This window comes from Anabrus simplex, chromosome 6, assembly GCF_040414725.1.
Source record: "Anabrus simplex isolate iqAnaSimp1 chromosome 6, ASM4041472v1, whole genome shotgun sequence".
In the NCBI taxonomy this organism is placed as follows: domain Eukaryota; kingdom Metazoa; phylum Arthropoda; class Insecta; order Orthoptera; family Tettigoniidae; genus Anabrus; species Anabrus simplex.
This window is the reverse complement of record NC_090270.1, coordinates 268,176,271-268,199,456: the sequence shown is the minus strand read 5'-3', so window position 1 is coordinate 268,199,456 and position 23,186 is coordinate 268,176,271. Positions and strand designations below refer to the sequence as shown.

General features: G+C 39.6%; 1 protein-coding gene across 2 annotated transcripts in view; it reads left to right on the top strand.

Moving 5' to 3' along the window:
- The first annotated feature begins 1,036 nt into the window (after positions 1 to 1,036).
- Positions 1,037 to 23,186, top strand: part of Nf-YC (nuclear factor Y-box C) — a 99,610-nt gene continuing 77,460 nt past the window's right edge. Inside the window, exon 1 of one of the 2 annotated variants that reach the window (XM_068228429.1) lies at positions 1,037 to 1,257. In XM_068228429.1, coding sequence (XP_068084530.1) covers positions 1,254 to 1,257 — 4 coding nt within the window. In that variant the 5' untranslated portion in view covers positions 1,037 to 1,253. The remainder of the gene's footprint in view (positions 1,258 to 23,186) is intronic. The other variant, XM_068228428.1, reaches the window with a different exon arrangement.

Genomic DNA, 23,186 nt, shown 5'->3' with positions numbered 1-23,186 from the left:
TGATGAGCTAAACTGAGCACTGTCCCTGCATTTTGGCCTGGCATTGTCGTATCGTGTGTCCATAGCTCTGTCATTTGCGACAGCGGATAGGTGAAAAAATATAGGGTTCTACTTCCATATACACCTTATATAAGGCAACATATGATGGGGGCATTTGTGCCCGGAAAACTATTTTAATAGAACCCGTGGGGAGGTATTGCATTTCACCATCTTGGATCCCCCGACGATTGAGTCTTTGGACGCTTTTGACCGGTACCGTACGTCAGATTCTAAATACTGTAGGATATCTTCATTAGATAGACCTTGTTCGACTCCGCGAATTATTCTTACTCGCAACACTCTTGAAAAAGGGATATATGCTTTGATTTTTAGTTTTTCGAGAATGGAGCTGTTCAAAAACGCATTCGCTTGAGCAGCCGTATGGAAGGTGACTTGAATTATGTTGCGACCTTTACGTTGGATAGATTTAACATTTAACTTTGTTTCACAGTACCGGCGACCAAGTGCCATAGGATGTAAACTACCTATATTTTGATCGTTAGTGGATTCCACGAATACAAAATATGGACCATTGTGAAACCGGGTATAATATTCCGGAGGGGAAACTACTTGTGACACCTCTGATTGTTGGTTGGGTTATTCTGTATTAGAACGTTCTGACACATCCGTATTAAGACGTTGCGAATCAGTCCCAGTTGACTGAGATCCCTGCTGTTGCCTCGTATTGATGGGTGAATCAGTCATGGATTCCTAATCCATGGGTATTTTAATCTCACGTTCCACTCGTAAATTAGACCCAGACAATGCTAACGTCCCTCCACTGGCGGCAGCCATAGCTCACCACTACTTCACCACACATATACTAAACACAATTGATCACCAGTGCCGCGCTCAACTGACCCGCACAAACAAGGTACCGTACCGCACGACGATTCAACAAGTACCACAAGAACTGAAAGAACTTGGTGACTGGTTAAAGATCTTCGGCTGAAACCAATAAAAAAAACGAAGGGGAAGAAGAAGAAGATTGGGGAACTTCTTTGACCATTAAGAATTCATAGATGAGGTTGTGTCGTGTCCATCTTGTTTAGTGATTGAAATGTGTTGCAGCGATTGGTTATAGGACAGTTCTTTAATAACGCGGGTTCTATGTATTTCAGCTAGTGATGGAAATTTAAAATTCTTTAATTATAATCCATTTAAGTGGTAGAATATACGCGTAATCATTGGAAACATGTCAGTGTTCTTTGTAAATGCGTAAGTATGTTCGTCTGGCTTCAATTGGATTCATACATCGTTAAAACTTGGTTAAAGTTGTAAAAACATAGTTTTACAAGTTAATCATAATTTGTGCTTAAACAGTGCCGAAATATTTTGAGGATGGCTTTTTATTGTAATTATAATGTGCTTAGAATACAGTTCAATTGAAAAATAGTTTCATTATCTGGGGATAGGGAATCCCGAGGGGGTTATCTGATCTTAGCCTATATTTGGACTACTTGTTTATAATTATATTTCTGCAATTTTTGTCGTTCTGCGAATTTTAATTCTTAATATATTTCGGGTGATCCCTTTACTTTGAACATGACACATAATGTAATGTAATGTTTCAGTGCTCAAATTTTTATTTCTTAGGATACGCAGTTAGTTTATTTATATTTTTGCACATCCTGAATTTTGGCTACTAAGGAATTTTCAGGGAACCTCTATGATAAGAACTGTTCAGGAAAGTAAACCCAAGATGTGGATAGTGTGAGATTAGAAAAACATGGAAGAATTTTTATATTACATGAGACAGCACTTGCTTACAACTGAGGTAGGAACTGTAAAATAGGAATGATTGAGAAAGAAATTTGAATGCTTTGTGAAGATAATTGTTAGAGTACATGGACTGTTGAGCAGAAAGTGTAAATGGAAAGACATCATAGTAGAATAATAGTACCAAAGATGAGTGCTGAGGAAGAACAATGCCTGTGGAAAATATCTCAGAAACTGAAGTAGGGGTACCATTAATGAGAACAAAGAGTTCTATAAACAGTCAACATGGATTGCATGAAAGAAGGAAAAAAAAAAAAAAAATGCTTGCATGACTGCAGTATCCAACTGAAAAATGATATAGTTGGTAAGAGGAATATTTTATTTTACTACAGTGAAGCCCCACTAATCCAAATCCCTCCAGTCCAAAAACCTGGATGTTCTGAACCCAAAAATTTGTGAAATGAAAGTCATCAAAGAAATTTGAGACTAAAATGCCTTTGGATTACACATTAAAACATCAGATGTACTGCATGTACCTATGATACAGATCAATAAATTTAACGCTCAACAAATCTAACTGTGAAAATTATATAGTGTCTTGCATCATTCATTATTACAGAAAATTCAGTCATTTTCTGCTGACACAAAGATGATAGTCTTGTGGATGGCAAGAGAAAAAGTCCTCTCAGTTTTAATTACTGCGTTGATAGGGTAAAAAAATTACTTATTGGGATCATTGTAAGTAGGGAGACGGTGGAAGATAGAGCGTTGTTGTAAGGTTAGGCGCGGATGGGAAGGCGACTCTTTCCTGAGTCGCATCATTACTGGGGATGAAACATGGGTTTGTTATGCATCACCTGAGAGTAAACGACAGTCAATGGAGTGGCATTATGCTCATTCACCAACCAAACCAAAAAAATTCAATACAGTTCTGTCCACCAGGAAACTCATGGCAACTGTTTTCTGGGATCGCCGAGGTGTACTGCTCATTGAGTTTATGGCCCGTGGACACACAGTTAATGGTAATGAGTATTGTGAAACATTAAAGAAATTACGACGGGCAATACAAAATCGACGGCGAGGTCTGTTGTCTACAGGCGTCATTCTCCTTCATGACAATGCCAGGCCTCATTCAGCTGCGATAACACAACTTTTGCAGCAATTCAAGTGGGAAACCTTCGACCATCCCCCGAATAGCCCGGACTTGGCCCCTTCGGATTTTCATCTCTTTACAAAGCTTAAAGACTTTCTGGCGGAAAAAAGATTTGACAGCGATGAAGAACTTAAACGAACCGTGACCACGTATCTCAATACGCTGGCGGCGGAGGACTATGATGCTGGAATACAAAAACTCGTCCCACGTTATGGCAAATGCCTAAATTTGCTTGGAGATTATGTGGAGAAGTAGTGTAAAGTATGCTCTTTCCAATAAAGATGTGTATATTTCTTAATATTTACTCCTGTGTCTTTATTGCGCAAACAGGTACCACTTTCCGGATTGCCTTTGTATATCAAGAGGTAAGACCATTCATTGGTAAGTGAAACTTTTCTATTTTTTACGACCTCAGTCCTGGAACTTTCCTGACATAGGTTATAATTGGTGATGATGGATAAATCAAAGTGACATAGAAGAACTATTTTAACACATCAGTCAGTATCAGTATTGGAGGTGTGATAAACACAGTGGCTTAGCCACTCGTTTCCTACTTGCACACCTTAGGTTCGATTCCCAGTTGTTACCGGTTGGAATTTTCATCTGAAAAATCATGCAGTGTCAGGAAGGGCATTCGGCCTTACACCTCTGGCCAAAATCCAAAATGAGCCTGGGCGGACTTAAGCGATTCCAGAAATACCTGGAATGACCAAGTGAATAAATGTTGGGCTAATATTACACATGAGGGAGCAGCGATTAAAGCTGAAGCTGTGGCAGAATTAACAGTTGAATTGACATCAAATGATATGGAATACACCCGGAAGCATCGTCACTTCGAATACTTTAGTACTGTTCTTAGTTGCGGCATGAGGAGCAGTGCGTTGACAGGCAGAGGTTGATCCTGCGGCTGACTATTTAGAAGTAGTAGTGGCCCACTTGTATGAGATGTGATGTTGACCTCAGCCTAGTTTGATCCATAACCAATTGTTCAATCAAAAGTTAAGATCAAATTTGTGTCCTCACCCTTTCACGAGTATTTCAGTTTTGGTCTTGGTGTCCTCTGTGCCTAACCAATCACAGATAGTCAGGGTTAATTCCCAGAAATTGATGTGTTAAACGGCAAAGGCCTTTGAAAATTCCCATGGTTATGACTCCGTAATCAGCATAATTTATGTAGCATTAATAGTGAAGTTAGCTAGATTATGCCCTTGCAGAATATAAGGGGGCAGTATTAAGATGCATGTATAAATAGATTTTTGGTATTGGTCCTAGGGGTCTGTGGGTGTTTTAATATTCTCTCTTTTGAGGCACGGTCAACTTTTCAACAACAGGCGCTAAGGCTTCTGGCGGGCATGTACCCTCTTTCTGAGTATTCCAGAAATATAGAAGGGGTGAGCAGAATGGGAGTTCCATTCTTGCCTGTTGGTGCTGTGCTAGGTGGCCATGTGGCTCCCTTTAATGTCAGTTTATCTGCCTTCTCAATCCCTCAAGACAAGCTTCTCAACTAGGAATGCTTTTAACGTCAAGAATTACCAAAACCAGTACGCTATTGTTATAGAGTGGAACTTTCTTATTACTCATGGAGACAGTTGTCTTCTTCTGTAACTATTTGTGGGTACTGAATATTTTGCCATAGTGAACAACTTTGGACCGTGAAACTATTATGCCAGCGTAAAATTATAATATTCCTTTTATGTCACGGATTATTAAAAGAAGCCTAGGCTGTCCGTATACAATACTTCAGTGCAAAACAGGGATTTTAAAAAAGCTTCATTTCAGCAGCACACATGGCACATTCTCACACCTGGATAACACTCTCTGCAGCCGTGCGCTAGTTCCCCTGCTACGGTGGCAAGTACACGACAACCTCTGTGATAGTGACCACTTCCCGATAATTCTGTCTCTCTTGAATCAAAGACAGTCCGAAGTACCCAAGCGTTGGTTACTTCGGCGGGCAAATTGGCCAGAATTTACAAAACGCGCAGTGATGGCTGATGATATGCTGGAGTCTGTTGACCATGTTTCTTCCATTACTACTGGAATTTTGGCTGCTACAGAGGAAACAGTTTCTTCCATGTCCGGTATTCGTCGCCGGAAACAGGTCCCATGGTGGACGGACGAAATTGCAGCAGCCATACGTGATCGCTTACGGGCTTTTAAGCATTATCGTCGGAATCCTACGACGGCCAGTCATATCACATTTAAGCGTCTGCGTGCGAAGGCCCGTTTTTTGATTCGAGAAATTAAGAAATCTACTTGGGAAAAGTATGTCATCCATCACGGCTCATACTCTGTCATCACAAGTGTGGACAAAACTCCACTGTATTGTTGGAGTACAGAATGTGTCCTCAGTACCCCGGAATCTCCATTAATGGAGATATAGTTACGATTCCTTCAGTCATTGCAGACCACATTGCGTCGCATTTCGCAGATACGTCCAGCTCTCGGAGATACGACTCTGCATTTCTTCCAATTAAGCGCGAAGCAGAGGCACACCATCTCTCTTTTGCCTCTAGTGCTTCGCATCCCTACAACGTGCCCTTCACGGAGTGGTAGTTGCGGAGTGCACTTGCGCTATGCAGAGATACGGCTCCTGGACCGGACAAAATCCATAATCAAATGCTTAAGCGTTTGAGTGACAGAATGTCTCAAGGATGTCCTCACCCTATTCAACAGAATATGGAGTGAGGGAATGTTTCCATCTCAATAGCGTGAGGGAATTGTGATCCCAATTCCCAAGCCAGGTAAAGATCCAAAACTTCTGGATAGTTATAGGCCAATATGCCTTACGAATGGCCTCTGTAAACTATTTGAAAGGATGGTTAACCGGCGTCTTGTGTGGGCCATGGAAAAGGAGGGTCTCTTGTCTAACTACCAGTGTGGTTTTTGCTCTCATCGGTCTGCCACTGATCATACGGTCAGACTAGAGAGCGCCATTCAGGAGGCCTTTGTCCGGAAGAAAAACCTTGTCGCCATGTTTTTTGACCCGGAGAAAGCTTACGACACTACCTGGCGATATGGGATTCTCTCCACACTACACCAGTGGGGATTTTGGGGAAATTTGCCAACGTTTATTGAGAACTTCATGTCCCTCTGTCTCTTTCGAGTCCGAGTAGGGAACGCATTTTCTCAATATTACGTTCAGGAAAATGGAGTACCTCAGGGATCGGTACTGAGTGTCACGCTGTTTGCAATCGCCATCAACGGCATAGTTGCCGTTGCTGGGCCCGCAGTCGTTCCTTCGCTGTATTTAGATGACTTAGCTCTGCATTACAGCTCTGGAAGGGTGGCGTTTGCTGAGAGACAGCTGCAGCAAGCTATTAACCGAGTCGACAGATGGGCCCTGCAACACGGTTTCCGATTTTCAGCAGCGAAAACTTCTGTTGTACACTTCTGTCGACGTCGGCCTGTGCATCCCCAACCAGAGCTCCGCTTGCGAAACATTGTCTTACCTGCAGATTCCTGGGTCTCCATTTTGATAAGAAACTTACGTGGCATCCGTCAGTTGAAGGTTGCCTGCATGAATAGATGCTTAAGTTTCTCAGCGGCACTTCGTGGGGGGCTGACCATGCGGTACTGCTATGATTTTACACTGCTACGGTCCTCTCCCGGATTGACTATGGAAGTGCGGCATATGGGTCAGCATCAAAATCTACTCTGAACCTTTTAGACAGTATTCACCATAGTGGAGTAAGGCTGGCAATGGGTGCTTTCCGTACTAGCCCCATTCCCAGCCTATTCGCTGAAGCAGGAGTTCCACCTTTACGGATAAGGAGGCAGCAGTTACCCCTCACGTACGCTGCCAAAATTCGTGAAATGCTGCTACATCCAAGCTATAAATGCATCTGTCCTACTCAATACCACCAGCGGTGCCAAAACTGGCCGAATACCACACGGCCGGTTGGGTTTCGGATTGATAGCTTGTGTCATGGTTTGAATATTGATATCGGTAGTTGTCTTAAACGAACTCTTAGCGAGGTACCTCCGTGGTTGGTTCCGCGACCGGATATACGTCTAGATCTGCTCCGTGGACCCAAGGTGAACACGGATTCCTCCATTTATCGGAGGTATTTCTAGGACTTCGTTCACCAATATCCGGCTGCGAGACTTATCTTCACGGATGGTTCTAAAATCAGAGATAATGTTGGTTGCTCTTTCGTAATTGATGATATGAGCACAAAGATCTCGCTCCCTAAAGTATGTAGTGTGTATACTGCAGAGCTTTGCGCCATCTTAGAGGCTCTGCAGTTTGCACTGTGTGACGAAAGAAGCCACTTTCTTATGTGTGCCGATTCCTTAAGCTCTCTGCAATCTATTGAAACCTGTTTCTCGCAACACCCACTGGTACAGCATATACATGATCTTCTAGCCAGGTTAGGGGATGTTAGCACCAGAATCACTTTCGCGTGGCTTCCAAGCCACATTGGGATTGCGGGAAACGAACTTGCGGATGAAGCTGCAAAGGAAGCTGTACTTTTACCTCCAAGACCAGTCAATATACCGGCTAAGGATATTTGTTCTCAGCTACGTCGAACCATCTTGGCGTCCTGGGAATCGGAGTGGCTAGATATCCAAACTTCCAACAAGCTGAGAGCAATTAAGAAGACAACTACCGTGTGGTGGTCCTCTTTCCGATCTTCACGGAGAGAGGCCATAGTACTGTGCAGGCTGAGGATAGGTCATTTACGATCCACGCACTCTTATTCCCTAAAGACGGAAGAACCCCCAGTGTTTTTGTGGTGTCGACTTCACCGTGGCCCCCATCCTCACAGAGTGCGCCAATCTCTGGCCTAAGACAGAGCCTCGGCCTGCAGGAAACACTCGAACGCATACTAGCCGATGACGCGACTACTGCTGATCTCGTCATTCGCTTTATGTGCGACAGTGGACTTATCAAGGGTATATAAATTACAAGTGTACTGTTACTCAGGGAACATGCGTTCTCTTTTGATACGTTAGTAATCCTTTTGGCCTAATTCTTGTTTTATTTTGTACTGCGTTTCCAAATTCCTTTGTTGAATAAATAAGTTTTTTTATATTTTAAATTTCTTTTCCACTTATTTGTTCAGAGAGGATGATTACCTCGTTGTACTCCTGCCCTCATCGCAACTTCTTGATCGCTGCAGGACTTCTGGAAGAAGTCATGAGTTGTTGGAAGACTGCTGTGCGTTAATTCTTTTAGAGTGAAAGTGTTGCTGCACATCAACAAACACACCTTACTTGACGATTAGGAAATATGTTCAATGGCAAGCAGATGCAAGACGATTGAAGGATTCCTTTATATTTACCTTATAGTCTACTAATGGAGAAGAGACATTACAAATTTTATACGGAATGAAAGTGAACGTTCTTTTATCTGCATGGGTTGTTTCACAATGCTAGGGTAATCGTTACCTGGAAAACTTTGAGCGGAAGAACCGGGAACACTATATGGTGTTTCCTTATGTAGATTGATAGTATAAATCACCATCTTTTCACTGATATGCATGTTGACGTCATTTGGTGAGGATTTCTATAATTCTTTAGCACAAATCTCAGGTTAATGGGACGATTAGTTCATGAGGAAGAGGGCATGTACTTTGGCGTGCGTGCTCTCATTCCGTATTGTTATGAGTCCACTCTCGCTTTACTCAGTTCAGTATGGTGTAGTGCTGTTATGGTCTGATTTATTAAAACTTAATTAAATACTTCTCTTTCAGTCAAACTGCACTGTGCCATGCTTGTGCACCATGCAGTATGATATTTCAAAATGACAGCAAGTCAAGTAATTAAGAGTTGTAAGAGGTTTCAAGGCGTTGAAAGAATTTAGGAATCCTCACCAGAAAATATCAGCATACATATCAGTGAAAAGATTGTGGTTTATACTACCAATCTACGTTAAGGAAACAATGTATAATGTTACATACATCTGCTAGAATTCAGCAGAAATTTAAGTCTATATGCTCTCAATAGGAAAGAGGTTAAACTATTTCAAACTCTTTAGAAGGAAAAAAAGAAACACTGATTTGGCCTGATTCATACATACAAGGACGGCAGAGATCTTCACCTTCAAATATATATTATTTCAATCTCTACAACTCTAAAAATTATAAGTAATCAATTTCATCTTGATCCATGGTGGAGTTTTATAACAACCAACCTGTACGTTTGGGAAGTTCCACCTATCCACCACTTTAAAATCTTGCATTTTTTGTAGATAACAATAACATTAATTTATATTAAAAAATAAATCATCTTCAGACATGATCTTGAATGACAGTTAAAATATGTAAAAAAAACCACAAGTAACATAGGTAAAACACAATATTAAAAACAACTTGTCCTTGACTAGATAAAAGGTTTAAATATCTAAAGAGTCAATGGTAAAAGATATGTTCGTGAAAAGCCACTTAAAACTATTCTAAGATAAAGTGAAGAATGGAGGAAAATATGCCCAGGTGGGAGATTTTGGGATAAGGAAAAAATCTATATCGGCTAGATAAGTTCTATCGCGCTCCACAGGTGGGCATAGTGGGCTTCGCGAGTGTGAAATATCTATGCTGTCTGTTCTGTCGTGAATGTGAGATAAAATTTTCGCGAACATCTTTAGTAACCATCATAAAATATAGTTAATAGTGTCGTAAAGTGTCTCATTCTTAAAGTATTGGAACTGAATACCCTGTCGTGTTATCATAGTGTTCAGTGTTGTATATAGTCTGTTAATTATAATGTGAGGATATAATTGTGCAAGAGCAGTGTAAAATTTGTGACTGGTGTATGTGATAGAGACGTACTCAATTTTCTGGAAAACATAGGGCCTATATCAATTTAAATTTAATGCGACTTGTGATTATCCATCGATCTGAGTGTGTGTTTCATCTGATAAAGTGAACATTTGGAAACCACAAGAGAATTACACCTTATTCGAGTGTTTCAGTTTTGTAGATATGAGGATAAACTAATTTTAGGCATTATATTATTTACTCATGATAAGTGTGTACGACTTAGTGCGAATATCCTTGCATTAAAGACTGCGTGAGCGAGCGCGATTGTTGATTTAAACAAGTATATCGATAGTGACGGTTTACTATTTGAAATCACGGCCTACCAGATATCAAAACTGATCCAGTGTATCCAGATACGGTAAAGTTTATTTTCTATAGTGAACTTCTATCTGAATAAGTGTTATCTTCGAGTCTATTTGTGTAGTGGAGTAAATATCAGCCAAACGAGCACTTCAAAATTCTTTTAGTGTGGTAGCCATATTGCTCTGCTCTGCAACGTCTTCGAGGGTGTGTTCCTAATGCCAGGGAAGGACGATACTGAGAGCACAGGAGACAACACTCCGTGCGGAGAATGTGGAAAACAGATAACAGAGACCAGTGCTGCTGTGGGCTGTGATGGAAACTGTCATAAGTGGTTTCACAAGAAGTGTTCTAGAGTTAATGTGGGTGACTTCGCGACTCTCAAAAAGCCTAGCACTACATTGCTATGGATGTGCAAGATATGCAAAGATGATTTAATTATGTTAAGACATGGAAAAGAAGAATTAAAAGCAATATGGGAAGAAATAAGAAGTCTTAAGGAAAGCATCAAACAAACGGTTGCGGAAGAGATAAATAAAGCGATGCCTAGACAAAATGAAGAACATAAGAACAGTTCTAAAGGAACCAGTACTTCTGTTATAGTTCAGCATCCTCAAATCACTGCCAAGAAAGGATTGGCCCCGAAACCACCACAAGTGGAGTCAAATAGCCGCGAACAGAACATTCGAGTAATTGAAGACAAAGAAACGTCATCTGATAACACCGAAGAGGGAACTTGGACGGAGGTTGTGAAGCGAAACCGGCACCGTAGACAGGTAATCATAGGTTCGAGAAAGGCTGATGAAATAAGCAACCTAAGAGCGGCTAATAGAACAGCCTGGTTGTACATAGGCAAACTTCATCAGAACACGGAGAGGGAGGATATTATTAAATTCCTTTGAGATAACAATATATCTGATGACATTATTTGTGACCAATTAGACACAAAAGGTACAAAGAAGGCGTTCCGAAGTGGTATTGGATTTGACCACCTAGAAAAAGTAAATAACCCAGAATTCTGGCCAGGGAGGATTTTGGTGAGGAGGTATAATTTTCGACCCCATAACGACTCGGGTACAATGCTCTCAACCAAATCCCGATAAGGACGACATTTTGCCTACATCAAAGATTAAGCTACTATTATGGAATATTGAAGGACTGCTGAGCATGACAAACACACTAGAAGAGATGATACAGGAATTTGATGTAATAATCCTAGTGGAAACATTTTTAACACATGCGTGGCAAACTAGTAGACATTATTCAACATTCGTCATGGCAGAAAAACCTCCAGTAGGGAGGCCCAAAGGAGGCATTGCATGTCTGTTCACTGATCAGTTCTCACCATTTAGTGTACAATACAGATCTACGAACGTTTTAGTAGTTCGAACCAAGCCGTGTGTTTGTGTATGTGTATATTTCCAGCCAGATTTCTCATCAACTGAGATTATTGAGGAAGTTAGTAAAGCTTTAACTGTGACTACTAGGGATGATGCCATTATCCTTGCCGGAGACCTAAATTGTCGCATCGATGCAGAACATCGAAAATCAACGGAAGTTTTGGACTTCTTAGAAGAGGAAGGTCTTCGATTGGTGAATGCCTCTGATATGAATACCTACATGTCTCATAATGGTGCTAGCACAATAGATCTGGTGTTTATGAACTCTAAGTTTGTGTCGATCAAGCAGGAGGTTATTCTCGAGGCGCAACGGAAACACCTACCAGTTGCAACTTCCTTACAGCTGGAGAATAGGCCTAGTACGCTTGATACAGTTAGAGACTGTACAAAAATAAGTAGAAAAAGTAATCCGTCTCTTATCTGTGGTGAAGATAATCAAACGATACTTAACCTATTACGAGAGGGTAATCTTAATGAGGCTGCATTATATCTAGAAGTGCTGCTCCAGAATGCTACTCTACCAACAATACCTGTGGTCAGGAAATCTCAACCCTGGTTCACCAATGAATGCTATAAATGTCGTAGAGATGTGCTGGAAGCATTACATACAGCCCGAAGAGAGAAAACAAAAGAATTCCTTGAAATATATGCCAGTAAAAGGAGAGCATACAAACTACTGCTAAAAGAAGCAAAAAATCATTATAGAGAGGAAGAAGAAAAGAAACTTATAGAACGTGCCAGTCTAGATCCTTACCTGTCTCTGAAGCCTAGACATCCGAAGTTCTCCAGGAACTTACCAATGGAAGTTTGGGAAAAGCACTTGAGTGCAGTGCTTCAAGAGAGAGAGACACGACCTACTAATTATTTCGTGCCAGTTTTTCAAATAATCTCTGAAATTGACGAATTTTCAATTAATGAGGTTGTATCAACTATTACAGCATCTAAAGATAACAAGGCATGTGGCCCAGATCACATTTTTAATGAACATCTTAAAGCTGCTCTCCCAAAATTGGGTGAATCCATCACTCACCTAATGAATGAATGCTTGCGGTAAGGTAGGATACCAGACAACTGGAGAAAATCCACTATTAAAATGCTATATAAAGGCAAAGGCGATACCGCAGATCCCAACTCATATAGAGGAATAGCGCTAGAGTGTACTCTACTAAAAACTTTAACTTCATTAGTGGGTAAACGTCTCATTAAACTGGTGGAAAATAACCTACCGGAGTCGCAATTCGGATTTAGAAAAGGGAAATCAACGACTTTAGCTATCCGCTGTCTCCAGAATGACATAGAAGAAGCCTTAAAGAAACCAGGGGGTAAATTGCATGCCATCTTTATAGATTATTCGAAAGCTTTTGACACCATAAGCAGAACCATACTGTTAGAAAAATTGGAGAGTTTCATTGGTAGTACGAACTACCTTATACCGCTGATTAGGAACTTACTGCTCAACAATTCAATAGAAGTAGATAATGCCATTACCAAATCTATTATTTTGGAACAAACAACCGGGGTATTACAGGGAGACCCGTTAAGTCCATTATTATTCATCATTGCGACAGCAGACATAGTAGATTTGGTAAAACAGGAAAGCGTCAAACTATTAATGTACGCTGATGATATGGTCTTAACATCAACGTCAGAGAAGGAACTCCAGGAATCATTCAACCAAATAGTAGGCTGGATAAAGAAAAATGAGCTCAAACTGAATGTAGAAAAAACAGTGTCCATGACGTTTAGAAGAGGGGGACCTCATGGAATCTTCTGTTATGAAGACCAAGAACTTAAGTCCGTAAAGCATTTTAAATACTTGGGTGTAATTTTTCAAATCCAAGGTAATGTTTTCACCCACCATCTCATAGACCGTCTAAATGCATCTATGAAAGCAATATCTGACATTAAGCACCTGAGAAACTTGTCTTTAGAAATGGCCATAAAACTCTTTCATCTAAAAATCAGCCCTATAGCAACATATGGCTTGGAAAACATTTGGGAACATTTGAGTATGAAACAGTTAGATAAAATCAAGAAGTTGAAGGCAATCTACTTGAAACGGGCTCTGTGCCTCTCCAAATATTCTCCTTCCCGGCTCGTGTATGAGCTATCCAGAGAGGGATTTTATGTGGAAGAGCTAAGGTTACAGTTGTTACTTCTAGCAACAACACCCTATATACATCTGTTTCGAGACCTACGATCGAAGAAGGCTGACATCTGGGAAGATTTCTACTCTACCGATGCCATGCTAAATTGCGAATGGGTTCAAGGTGGATATGAACTGTGACACCTGCTGGCAAGGTTCTCCGTTCATGGGTTCCATTATAAACTGTGTAATATAAAGCGTTATCATGAACCAGGTTTGAACTGTGTATGTTTAAGATGTGGTGCACACTGTACTAGGTACCATGTTTTAAATTGTAAACAGCGATCAGAATCACTGGTGAAATTTTGCAATGAAGACTAATGTTTTATATAGTAATTCTTTGCACATTGTGCACGTTAAATAAATTATTATAATGCTGTAAAAATAAATAAAAATAAAACGGTAGTGTACAGCTATGCAAGTTCTTGTAACGTTCAATCTTGATGTGATGGAAAGGAGGAATTTTCTTGCCAGATGAAATGGACTAGGCCTGATTGTGTTCAAGATGGATAGCAAATCTGGAAAGGAGAACAAATTTTGGAGCTTGATAGCGAAAGTGATTTAGCTGTCCTGTTTACTAAGACTTCGAGTTTACTCACCACCTGACACGGCTCACACTAGGCCTCTCTCTGCGCCCAACGCTGCTTTCCTCATAGTGTTGTATCTGTATGTGCTCGCATGGTCTGCATGCTTGGTGGAGGGAAGGGGAACAACGGCTGTAGAAAGAGGTGGAAGGGAAAGGTTCTTTCTAGGTAGGGGAAAAAATCTTCATTCTGTAGCCTGTTTTATTATTGACACTGGGTAGGATTAATAAGGGAGGTATTGAGAGGAACTCAGCAGCATGTGAATATAAAGAGGTCTGTACGTGTATGGAGGTTGGCGTCAAGGGATTAAACTATAACAATTAGCCTTTTTGCGAGGGTCTGGATGCAAGGAATCTTGTCTTAAAGCATTTACAGTTTGAGTGGGTTTTCTGAAAATGTTATATGTTAGATGATCATATTATTCAATAGAAAAGCACACAATGTGCATGTTACATATTATTACAATTTTTAAACTGTCATTCGCTGCAAGGTAGTTGTATTGTTATTACGCATTAGAGAATGCTGTCTGTCATATGGTTCCCCACACCATTCACACTTGCAGTCTGAAGCCTGCTCATGGAATTTCTTATTTGTATACACTTTAAAGTGAAATTCATGCACTGCAAAATGAGTAATAGTGTGTCTCGATTCATAGTTTGTACTTTTCCATTCATTTGATGTCATAACTTCCGTGGCATAGAAGTCTATAGGATTGTTCCTCTTCTTTTCATATAGCATCTACAATAGTGTGTTGCTTTGCTGCGTATATGGCAATGTCATTTCATATCTTAATTTCTCAATGTGAAAATGGTTTTCCGTGGTTTCCCATTTTCACACCAGGCAAATGCTGGGGCTGTCCCTTAATTAAGGCCACGGCCGCTTCCTTCCAACTCCTAGGCCTTTCCTATCCCATCGTCGCCATAAGACCTATCTGTGTCGGTGCGACGTAAAGCCCCTAACAATTTCTCAATGAAGAAAGGCTCCCTTGCCATCTTGTAAACCGATCTTGCTAGGGAATATTTTAAGACACAAAGGACTCTCTTTAAGTACATGGATTTTACTTGTTCCATTTTTACCAGGTCGCTCTTGGTTATGTAGTACGAGGTGGGTTCTAGTCCATAAGTTACGATTGGGACTATCTTGAGTCTGAAAAGCTTCATTGCGGTCTCTAAAGATAAGACTCAGGCAAGGGATGTCGCCTATCGCTATAATTGCTGCCGTGGCCCTTTCTTGCTTGTGAACTGCAAAATATTCCCCACAGGTTTGGAATATTATGCCCAGGTATTTGAGCTGATTCACTAATTCCAGGTTCCTTTCCTTCAAGTAAAAAGCATCTTCCCTGGATGGTCTTCCCCTCTGCTCAACATCATGATCGCAATTTTCTTGTTGTTGATCATGAGATTATTCTTCTCTGCCAAGTTTATTAAAGGATTCCTGAAGTCTTTCTTGGCTTGTCAAATTCAGAGTCATATCATCTGTATGTTATTACTTCCTCAGTCCTCGTTGCTGTTACACCACATCATAGTTTGCGATTTTGAATAATGTAGGGCTCAGTGGATCCCCCTGAAGTATGCCTACTATTTGTAGCAAAGGGCAGGAAGACGTGATGTTAACGTCTCTGGTCTCTGACTAAATAGTTTTCTGATAGGATGTTTCCGAGTGGTTAGGTGATGTAGGGTGGTATCCCTACTTCCTGTAGTTTCACCAGCAGTTTATTTCTATTTATGGAATCAAATGCCTTAAAGAAGTCTTATAAATATAGCAAACAGCTTTCAGCATGGATGCCTCAACATTTCCCTTATCTCGTCCTGTATGTATCTCTTTGCTTGTTGTGTAGATCTTCCTGTATGAAAACCAAATTGTTCCTCCCAAATTTTTGGATCTGAAATTAGCTATATTCGCTTTAGAAGTAGTTTCATCAGAACTTTAACACACATTCCAAGGCTATAACTTTGATATGAATTTGGATTACTAGTACCACCTTTTCCTATATATAATACACTTAAGAAAATGGAAATTGCAACACCATGAAGGCATTGGTCGTTTGTGTTGATTTTCAAGATATGGAACGATGCCATGTAGGTATGTAAACGATCAAAGTTTCAGATCCATTGGATTGTTGCTACAGGTCTCCCCACGTGATTGGTTGCGGAGGAATCAACTCCAGTATACGGATTCTGGTGTAGCATTGCAGTCTGTGCAGTGAAGTGTTCCCTGTCAAACATGCCTCAACGACAGAGAAGAGCACGCTCTCAACAACTGTCGCCGTTTGAGAGGACTCGGATAAGCTGGATTATCACTAAGGACTGTCATTGCACGTGTTGGCCGACAGGCATCTACGGTACAACGTGTATGGCAGCAGTGGTCAAATGAAGGTACCCACACTCGTAGACCTGGCACAGGCCCAGCACGACAGACACCTGTGAGAGAGGATCGCTGCATCATTCGGATGGCCCGGATGGAACCCCGTGCAACAGCAGCGCAAATTCGAGAAGCTGTGGCACCCCAAGTTACACAACAAGCAGTTGGTAATCGCCTGCGTGCAGCTGGCTTACGAGCCCGTGTCCCTGCAGAAGGTGTTCCATTGACCCCACAGCAGTGACGTGTAAGGCTGGCCTGGTGTCGAGAAAGATCGACGTGGGTCGATGAATGGCGTAGGGTCGTCTTTAGTGATGAATCACGCTTCTGTCTTGCCCGCAGTGATCGCCGGAATCGTGTGCGCCTACCTACCGGGTAGAGGGGCCACCCAAATCTTATTGTTGAGAGGCACACAGGGCCACCACCAAGCATTATGGTCTGGGGAGCTATTGGCTTTAATGAGAAATCACAATTAGTGCTTGTTGAGAGCACTATGACTCCTCGAAGTACGTTGATAGGGCACTCAATCCAGTGGTTGTCCCTATGATGGCGAACATTGCTAATGGGATGTTTCAGCAGGACAATGGCCGGGTTCACACTGAACGCATCTTCAGAGAAGCTCTCCACGACATCACAACTTTAGAATGGCCCGCCAGATCCCTGGACCTCAGTCCTATTGAGCATGTGTGGGACATGATGGGTCGACAACTGACCAACCGTCCTCAGCCACCCACAACTCTGGAACAACTGACCCGTGCAGTGCAGCAAGCATGGGCCACGATTCCTCAGGAAGCGATCCAGGGCCTTATTGACTCTATGCCTTGACAAATTCATCAATACAAGTAATGAAAATCATTTTCTCCGTATTGAAAGAATCTTAATTTATAATAATATAAGAAATTTATTTTAACTCAACCTATTCAATACAGCACAAGATGTTAACATACTAGTTAAACTTTGTTAAAAATCGTTGAGACATGTTTCGCCCCTTCTGTGGGGCATCATCAGTCATATCAAATACCTCAAAATTGTACCAGACGTCTGGTTGGAAATTATAAAAATATGTTACATGAGTGAATACATTAAAAAACATTTACAAGATCTTATCATTATCAAAATGTCAAATTAATTAAAAAATGTTACACTAGTGAACACGTTGGTGAATTTTCACTCAAAACAAGGCCGTCATAAGTACAGTACTGACAATAATGGTAGTTAGTCTTATTTGGTGCTAAGTTTAAAGACAGTTTAAAATTTATATACAAATGTTGAGAATGAATGCAGAATAACATATAATTGCAATTAACTGTACGCGTATTTAACAATGTAAAATAATGTGGAAAAAAATTCCAAATTTGTAATAATTTCCATGAAAAAGATATATATTTTTTTCCGGACCTCAATATTACAATCTTATTAAAAAATGGCCAACCAGGGTAATAAAACCAAAAATAGGTGTCAAAACATCAAAATCAGTAAAATTTCAAAAGATATTCTATTCTTAAAGGAATGTTTAAGACTAGGTCTGGTATCAAAGTTTTTAAAATCAACCCAAAGGAAAAACATTCCAAAACACAAATCTAAAGACATCCAAAACAAAGTCAACACCATCTGACTCAGAAATGAAATAAAACGAATGTATAGAAAGAAATCCCTATTAAACCTGCATCTTTACCGGGAACATTTGACCACTGCTCAGTCATTATCACCTCTTGAATGAAATTCATACCAAAGACACATCGCACACAAGTTACAGAACATATTGGACAAAAAGCAAAAAAACCTTAAGCCACAAGTTGACATGCCTAATGGAAGAGAAAGTTAAATCATTAAACCAAAACAGAAACAGAGAAACTTCCATCTCCTCATGGAACAACACTCCAACCACGATCAACTTATCCAACACCACATTTTCGGACAATGAAATACATTTGTTTGACCAAGGCCTAAAATATAATTGGCCTAGTCCACATAAAGCTGAGGACATAATTACCACAATAGCAGAAGCCGAATCAAACATAAACAAACAAATTCCCTTTGACAAACAGAACGACGTGAGATATGAGATAAAAAAGAAATTACCCACTCTTGTAAAAGAAGTTTCTAACATCAATAATTTCACCTCACTAAAGCAAACCCATGAATTAAGAAAAAAGATGGACACCAATAATGTTATAGTAACGAAAGCCGACAAAGGCAATACCTTAGACCTAATGAATAAACATGACTACATTAAAAAAACGGAGGATTTCTTTTCCGACAATTCTTACTCAATAATCTCTTAAGATCCTACCTTAAAAACTCAACGTAGTCCAAAAATACTCCTAAAAAACTCACCTTTGTTATTTAATGAACACGAATATCATAAACTCATCAACATGAATCCCAAATTACCCACCGTCAGATCATTGCCAAAAATACATAAAAAGGCCGTTCCCATTCGACCCTTCATAAATAGCCGAAATAGTCCGACGTACAAAACTTCACAATTCCGTCAGAAATTTCTCAAGAAACATTTTACATTCCACAAAAAACATCCTATAAAAAACTCAATAGAACTATGCAAAACCTTAAGGGCCTGTACTATGACTGTCAGATAATCAGCCAGATACGTAGGCTGCAGTTTTGCAAACTAGAAGTTAAATATTTTCTTGTGTACTACCAACGGATTTTAATGACAATATTGTAATGCGGAAAATGTAGTAACATTTTTATTGGGTTGGTAATAAGGTTACTGAAAATATAGTGAAATTTAGTGCGGTGGTATACGTGTTGCCTGGTGTTTTCGTTTGTTTAGCTCTATTCCTTTTGAAATTGTTTGACTGAATCCAATATCAGACTCTTATTAAGCTATAATGTGGAAGTCCAGGTCAAAAACAGAATTAGGACTGAAATATGCACATACGAAGGAATGTTAAAATTAATTAACTGTATAATGAAACTGAAACTGTTATAGAAAATAAAAAGATTGAAAATGTAACCTGGATGCAAAAGTTAAGATTCAGGTAATGAATCTTTTTTGTCTAGTACTATTTACGAGGTTGCGTGTTACGACGAATGTAAAGTTTATATTCGTAATTTATGCCACTGATGCAGCGTGGGATCATTAATTTTATTATTAATTCAATTAATTATTAATTCAATTATTTCAGTTTATTGTTTGTCATTGAATAAGTAGTTTGTTTCTTTCTTTTCAATACAATAGTAACTGGCAAGCATTTATCTATCTTTAGCGTAAATACTTTTGTAGCAAGTCGTTATGAAGTAAAAGAAATATAACCTCCTTAAACATCCTCATTCGACGGACGAATCGCCATGAACAACGTCGTATACCTTTACTCCATATGTGCGTCGCGGATAAATTTGGAATAGAACCCACGCTTTTGACACACATTTTAATGATTAGGAAATGTGTACTATCACCTCTAGTACCCTACCGACTACCATTTACAAAGTAAAAAAATGTCAGACTATTGGGACTCGAACCCACGAAAAACTGCTTAGCAGCAAACTATGCTGCCCTAACGACCACGGCTACCCATGAAGCTTACGGGTGACTGTTTGTGTGCTACTGATATACTCAGTAGCAACAACTTGCTAGCTTGGGAAATCTTTAAGAATTCTGTGATAGCTGGACAGGAAGCATGACATACTTTATAAATATATACATAAATTACATTGTAACAACTTAATTTCGCACAGCATCATGCAGATGTAGATTCATCTTCATGAGTAGCCATCTTGATTCTTTTCAGTAGCGTCCCCGATAAGAGCGAAGTCCCAGTTAAGAGCGTAAACAGCTCTCCAACTTCGGCATAGCTATACTCGAGAATATTTTCCCAGATTGCACATAAACGAAAGTCGTAGTACGTGGTTTCAACCAAACTTCCAGATAAATGTCCAAACTGCCAAATACATTTATACCGCACTTTTATCTGGCTGTCGTACAGGCCCTAAATAAATTTAATTTACAACCTAACCACATAATGTGTTCTTTCGACATTTTAGGTTCCCTATGGGAATCAACATCTACATCATTTGATGGCCAGGCAGGCATCTATTTTTTGGAAATGAGACATAGCTCTCATAGTGCATTGGCACTGCTGGTGGCTTCAAATAGCCTATGCAGTGGCCTCCACAGTATGCACTAGCCTTGCATCTTAGGTGGTGTGCTAAGTCCCAACTGACGAGCCTAACTTAGCACACGAGGGCGAAATGCAGGCAACCAAGAATGAGTTGGCTGGAAAATTTATAATGTCCAATAACGGACCATTATATTGGTATTACCAACATGTATTCGAACATTCCCGCTAAGGAAACTATAGAAATCATACGAAATAATCTTTCCAAATACAGCACCTTAAGTCTTATACAAATAGAAGAATGCTTAAAATTGCTAAATTTCATTCTTCATAATAATTATTTCACTTTCAACAGCAAGATATACAAACAAGAAGGTCTAGCCATGGGAGATCCCATCTCGGGAATACTCGCCGAAATTTACATGGATAATCTCGAAAATAGTAAAATAACAAGTAGTGTTAATGGATTGTGTCTTTGGCTACGCTATGTCGATGACACATTAGCAATAATAAATAAAGGTTGCAACAATAGCGAAGACATACTAACCTACTTAAATAGCCTAGACAACTGCATCAAGTTCACCAAAGAGGATGAGGACAATAATTTAATCAATTTTCTCGACATTACAATTACCAGGACCTTAAACAATTTCGATTTCCAAATTTACAGAAAACCTTCGTTCACTCCTACAACCATACAACAAAATTCTCTTCACCCACAGTCATACAAACAAGCCTCATTTTACAGCTTAGTGTACAGAGCGCTAAAAATTCCCATGTCAACCGCCAACTTGAAAAAAGAAATAAATACCATAAAAGAAATAGCTATTTTCAACAGATACAATCCCTCAATCATACATAAAATAATCAATAAATTGAAATTGAACCTCTCCCCAATGGAAAAAAAAAAAACAAATCAAAGTACGCAACCTTTACCTATACTAATCCCATCATACATCAAATCGCTACCCCCTTAAGGAAACATGATATCAAGATAGCCTTTAAGACCCAAAATGCAAATCAAAAGTTATTCTTCAACCACAACAAGATAAACTCGGACAACAATAAATTTTCGGGTTCCGGCATTTACTGACTGAAATATGCTGAGTGCAATAGTTCGTTCATGGGTCAAACCGGAAGAAGCTTCACAACTAGATATGCAGAACATTTCAATGCCCATAAACACAACAAACACTCAGCAATTAGCATCCATATGAAGGACACAGGACACAGTTTCACCACAATCGAACAAGATTTCCAAATTTTAAAAAGACTAGATAAAGGCAGACTCATGACCGAGTTCGAAAATTTGTACGTTTTCTTGGACCAGTAATACAACAGTAATAAAAACTTAAATGATCCAATAGACAACCGAAGCCCTCTTCATGAACAATTAATAATTTCGTTCAACAAGTTAAATCTGAAAGACAAAAGATTAGTTGACGTTCTCAAAACAACCTCTTCAAGCACCCCGTTCAACTTATCATGCTCCTGTTCTCCCTCCAATACACACATTTCCTTCCCATGGGCCAATCACAGGCCCACAGCCCCGCCTTCTCAGGCCCATTCCCTTCCACCAAGACGTCACACGTACAATACGAGGAGCAATACGTTAGTGACAGCCAGTGCTTTAAAAACCTCGTAGCAATAAGGTAACAGCCCAACAACACTTAAGGTAAGTTTTAACTTCACAGTCTCAATTCTCCAACGCATTCATTCTTTCTCTTTTCTAGGCATTTCACTCAGCTAATTAAGGACTTATCCTTCCTTTCAGATTTTCACATACGTAAGACAACTCAACATTAATTACATCGGACAACCTTTCGAATGTCGCCCATTCAACCAATAAAACTGAAATCCCATACTTGAACAACATAAACACACGAAAAACTTAAAAACTCTAGTCAGTTGGGAAGATTTAACGACATTTCAACTGTCCTCATTCAAGCCATTATTTTAACTTTTTTCAACATGGTTCGTTTTGAATCAAATATCAACTGTTGTTTACATTCACTAGGCACTCCGTCTTCATAGAGAGTGTCCAACGGAGGTGATTAGCCCACGGATACTTCGACGAACTATTTAGTTTGTCTGAAATATAATTACTCAACATAAACATCCAAGTTGAATTACGACGTAATGCAACATTTTTACATGAGCTGGTCATAAATCACGTACAAAATTTCACATCTTGAAGCCATTTTTGATTAGACTGCACCAGGACCGTAATATTGAGGTCCGGAAAAAAAAAAAAAATTCTTTTTCATGGAAATTAATACAAATTTGGAATTTTTTTCCACATTATTTTACAATGTAAAATACGCATACAGTTAATTGCAATTATGTTATTCTGCATTCTTTCTCAACATTTGTATATAAATTTTAAACTGCCTTTGAACTTAGCACCAAATAAGAGTTTAACTACCATTATTGTCAATACTGTACTTATGACGGCCTTGTTTTGAGTGAAAATTCACCAACGTGTTCACTAGTGTAACATTTTTTAATTAATTTGACATTTTGATAATGATAAGATCTTGTAAATGTTTTTTAATGTATTCACTCATGTAACATATTTTTATCATTTCCAACCAGATGTCTGGTAGAATTTTGAGGTATTTGATATGACTGATGATGCCCC